Source organism: Vitis riparia, chromosome 8 (genome assembly GCF_004353265.1).
Source record: "Vitis riparia cultivar Riparia Gloire de Montpellier isolate 1030 chromosome 8, EGFV_Vit.rip_1.0, whole genome shotgun sequence".
NCBI lineage: Eukaryota > Viridiplantae > Streptophyta > Magnoliopsida > Vitales > Vitaceae > Vitis > Vitis riparia.
This window is the reverse complement of record NC_048438.1, coordinates 11,918,261-11,923,620: the sequence shown is the minus strand read 5'-3', so window position 1 is coordinate 11,923,620 and position 5,360 is coordinate 11,918,261. Positions and strand designations below refer to the sequence as shown.

General features: G+C 35.3%; 1 protein-coding gene across 1 annotated transcript; it reads right to left on the bottom strand.

Moving 5' to 3' along the window:
• Positions 1–1,066: 1,066 nt before the first annotated feature.
• On the bottom strand, positions 1,067–3,459 carry LOC117920624 (digalactosyldiacylglycerol synthase 1, chloroplastic-like; the record flags this gene model as incomplete). Its single annotated transcript, XM_034838227.1, has 4 exons — positions 1,067–1,706; positions 1,999–2,348; positions 2,553–2,819; positions 2,905–3,459. Coding segments are annotated over 4 exons (1,704 nt in total), but the record flags the coding sequence as incomplete, so codon positions are not given.
• Positions 3,460–5,360: the final 1,901 nt, after the last annotated feature.

Below are 5,360 nucleotides of genomic sequence, written 5' to 3'. Positions count from 1 at the left end.
AAGACAGAAAAAAATGTAATCCCTCATACAAAAACATTAGATAAAACTAATCAAAAGAATGACAATGAAGATGATGTTCACGTAGTGATTGAAGTCCTCAGGAAAACCTTCATTCATATGCTTCATTTATAATTTTCCTTCCCAAAGTAAAACAAAAAGAAGCAATTTGCAACGTCTAAATTATCAATGAAGATAATAAATTCCATAAAAGTCGTGACAAAGTCGAGAATTATCACCATTGCTTCCCACTCCCCTCAATTTTGAAATGTGCCCCCGACTGTGATGAATTTTAGAAGCATCCTTGAAAGTAAAGTAACTTGACTAAACAAAAAGGAATGTATGGGTTTATGGAATCAATTTAACTTATGTTATAAAAAATGAAATATACAAATCTAAAATTAACTCTTAAAGCTGCAGATATCACAATTTAAAATACAATGCTTCGTGGACTTCATGCATGAATTGAGATGATTATGATTTCTAGAATGCTCTTTTTGAGAGTTGCTTCCCTTTATTCAACACTTTGCATTACTTAGATTCAACCTTATTATGGAGCATAATCACACAGTATAATTAGGTCTATCAGAGGATGTTGAAAGTGGTGCATAAATCATGATCATCACATAAGAAACATAGAATAACATTGTTTTTTTAATTAGTATATCATTCAAAGTTCTTTAGTCAGACTAAAATCCCCAAGTATATTAGACTGAAGCAACTTGTTATCAAGAAGAGCAACAGCAAAAGATTTAGGCCTGTACAGACAATCTATATAGATGCTTATTAATCTCACCAAGGGCCATAACATCAAGAACACAGCAGAGCGAATGATGGATACCACAAGCAAACGACAGGGGCTCCAAAGATGGTAAAAGAACACAGTAAGAGCCAAGGAAAGATAGTGTGCTTTTTACAGCTTGGGCAACATATGGTGATTAGCATAACTTACCTTTAACTGTACACATCCCATCTCCCAAACATGAAATTATATACTTTTGAATGTCATCTTACATAATTACTAGAGAAAGCAACAAAACTTGGATTTTGGCTGTATGAAGAAGGTGCGTGCTACGAAAGAAAATTATCATTAATGAGGAAAACAAAGAAACCCTTGAACTAACAAGCACGGTCAATTACTATACAGAATGGTCGTTACAGGTTGATTATAACCTATTTACCAGCCATATATTGGATTTTCTACCTGAGGAGGCAAGAGATGTAAATCTCTACAGTGTTGTTTGTCATAGTCTCGTGTCCCAGGTATTGCCCCAGTACACAGCCTAAGGAGCTCATTCCCAGTAAGACAGTAGTGGGCAAATGCCAACCCTCCATCAACCATCCCCGAGAGGGTAGGCATCGAAACTGATCTCGTGATCAACTTCCCATAACTTTTGCTCAATTGTGCATCATCCTTATTATTCAAGACTCTGTCAAGATCAGAATACTCCATAAATCTCTGGGTGGCGGCCTCCCAAGATAAGTTATATCTTTGCTCAGGAGTAAGAGGCTGTGGCTCATTAGCCAATGCTTCTTTCACTTTAGCAACAAAATCGTCAGATGTCTTGTAAGTCAAACAATTGGGATATGAACTAAAGAACTCATTGGATGGGTGGTCTGCACATATTACAAACTTACCCATAGCAAGGGCCTCAGCTGTAGCTGTGCAGAGCACATCGCTGACACTGGGATTTATGAAGACTTTGTAACTGCAAGGAAAAAGAAAGATGTGAACAATCAGCAAGGTTCATTTGTTCACAATCATTTATATGGAACTACATTATTCCCCAGGAGAAATATTTCAGTCTGCTTTCTCAGCAACAGACTTCTTGAGTTTATCTGATTAAAAGCTTTAGACTTTTTCAAAAATATATATAAATCACTTTTCAAAATACATCAATGATCAATTGAAACTTGTTCAAAATACTATTTTCTTTTCAGGGAATAATTTTCAGGGAAAAAAAAAAAACACGGTGAATTGGGCTCCTTAAGGATCCTTACCCATGAAGTGAATCATCTGCATGGTCTCTCCCTTTCATAAAATTGAGATTCAGATGCAACCTTTTAGCGGCAGTCTGAACTTCATGTGCATCCTCTCCATTCCCAAACACATCCAAGTTAAAGCCATCAAGGTCATTCTTGTGTTTTGATAACAAATCTATCAACTCCCTGTATCCCTTTGCCCAGACCATCTTACCCAAGAAATATGCGCCCTTTGAGAAGGCCCGCTGCCCAAGTTCCCTTTCTTCTGCCAGTTTCTCTCCAATTTTCAGAAACTTGGGGTTCACACCGTGAACATTGCAAATTACAGACTTGGGAAAGTCCTGGGTAGCAGCAGAAAGGCGAAGAACCTGGATAGAGATCAGATGCAATTTAGTTAATGAATATGAAAAGGTCCCGTATGTTTGAATTCAAAGGTAAAACTGTTGGAAAAATTACTTAGACCATCTCCCAATATTGAACTAGTTACAGACAGACCATGCTATAAAACACACAAAATGGAGAAAGAACATCACCAATCATCAGATCAGAATATGCACATAATAGACAGTTACCTTGTGGCAGTATGCTCTTGCAACCCAATTATTTATGTGTTTCACAAAGAAAGCTTGGAGTGCCCCGTTCTTCTCTCTCTTGATATATTCTAAGTAATTTGTGTGAACAACACCAACCACATGATTAAATTTATCAGTCCAACGCTTTCCATGATGGTACCAGTTTAGATGTTCTGGTTCTTCCAGGATTGCAATATCAGCATCCCTTGATGGAATAAACTGAGAAGTATCTCCAGCAGGTATAATACTCCGCCTAGATTTTGAAAACTAAGAAACAACAAGAACAAATATGTCATTTATTGACTATAATGATTAACAATAGAGTGAAGAATCCAGTTCATCAAATAACTACCTTTCCTGGATAAAAGGAGATCTTGAAATCAGCCTTAAAACCAACCCTTTCCTCAAGCCAGTTACGAATGTAAACCTCCTGCTCTTCTGGTGAACTAAAAGTGAGACTGTTGGGATAAACTAGTTCTTGGTCTTTCTTACAAAGCCACGGAACCAACAAGGTAACATTCTGTTTTGCATAGCTTGCTAAATATGCTGCCCGAAACAGTGGATTTACAGCTGTTCCAGTCATCCAAGGAAGGCTAGCAGTTGTAACAATGGCAACATGCCTTTTCCCATCTGACAGGTTATGCTTTGCAGAGTCAGCCCAAAAGCCACCTTCATAACAGTGCCCTGTACTTTGAAGAACACTTGGTATCCTTAAATCCAGTTCATCATTAGTGTTATCACTCTCAAGAAAGGAAGATTCTCCAGCAGAGAGAGAGCGCAGCAGAAGTTGGTTCTTACGTTTGCTGCACAAGCTCTCCACTATCTTGTCACATATATCTGTAATTGTTACCAAAACATGACAAGGATTTATAACCAGTTGTAAAGATTCATGTGCTGTAGACTGATGTAGAAATCAATTAATGAACATATATCAAGAAACATGGATCCCAAAACATAAATTAAACAACCACTTTTTTATTTCTGCATCCAGGTTGTCATGCCATAAAGCATTACCACCATTGTGCAAACCAAAACCCTACTAGTACCTGATAGGACCCAGACTCTCATTTCAATATGAACTTGCCTACATGCAACATCTCAGGCTAACTGATCACTGAAGCCTCCTTGAGATACCATTTTCAATAGAACAAAATATACAATGAACCCAAACCGTCACTACTTTTCTAATACTTGTAAAACATAACAAGGATGCTTAATTTCACCCTTTTATCATGTTGAACAGACCACATCTGGGCCCAACCATTGGTGCTTTTATATAAGACTCTTATTGGAAATAATATCCTGCAGGGGGATGGCCCAGAAACAAGCCCACATGCTTGAGACAACCAAGTAACCATAGACTAGGGTCTCTTCAATATTAAATGCCAAATCTCCTTGACTAATTAAAGACTAAAGAAAGAAGAGAAACTTTTCTTTTCTTAAATGCGCTTAGAAGCACACAATCTTAGAAACATGTATAACCACATGGTTTTCTTAATTTTATTCAGTTAAAGATTGGAAAGTTCATAAATTCTGTAAGTTAAAGCACTCTACATGCACTTAATTAATCAACTCAATGCAAGGAACTGCTATAGTTCAAAACTATAAGGCATCTAAACCCTAATTTTTATTACTAGACATAGAGGTGTTACTTGTATATGATCATAACTATAACTATAGGAGTTGGGGCTAGAATGAACTTGGAACTTTTGGCCTAATAATTTTTATTAGGGGTGTAGTCCAATATTGGAACTTAAATTTATAGACTAAAGGTTAGAATCCTTATTTTGAGGATTTTATAATTAAAAAAAAAAAGCATTAAAATGTCATATTTTGTCAGCTTCATTTTAACAACAATATTCAATGCTTACAATATGCATGAAATTAATGAATGCTTATATTTACCTCATTTAACCTAACTATCTTTGGCAAAATCAATTATGCACATGGATCTGTCTGTATATCAAAAGTAGTATAAAAAAAAAAGAGGAAAAATAAGGATGATATGATAGATCAGTTGGCAACTATGCTGTTAGATATGAATGGATTGTGAACCCATACCTTTGTCAGGTAAATGAAGATTTGCATCTAATTTAATTTATTTAATTGTCCAAGTAATATATAATATTTTAGATAGATTATTTCAATTTGTCTTAAAAATAAAGTTAGTTAATTTTTATGAAAAAAACTGACCAACCTGACCATCCTAAACCAATCCACACGGGTTGGTTTAGGTGGAGACCTTTGTTTGGTTCAATTTGGTTAGGTTTTTTTGCCTAACCAACTAAGTTTGTATCAATTCAAGGTAGGAGTTCTTTAACCAAACTAACCCAAACCAACCAATATTCTAATAAATATTTTTATGTTGGTGTTTTTGTGTCATTTAAGTAAGCATGTCCAAATTGTTGGGTCTTACCCTTTTCTTTAAGTTTGTTTTCTCATGTATCCAGCAATTTTAAAAATGGATTTAAAAAGTTTATAATGTGTCCAAAAAAATTATATTTGCTGATTTATGGCTAAGAAAGCAATATGGGCAGCTGATAAAACTCTATTTTGGATTAGGTTTATTTAGAAGGTTCAACACTTGAAACAATTTAAAAAAATAAAAAATAAAAAGCCAAAGATTTGAAATTTACGTATATATATCAAACCAAACCGAGCACTATATCAATTGACTTGGTTTTATATACCTAAAGTATATTTTCCTTTGTCATAAAAACATCAACTAACAAAGGAGAAGATGGAGCTGACAAGAAGAAGAAGGTTTTGCGAGGTGGAAAGAAAGGTTTTTAGTTTTGAAGGCAATCA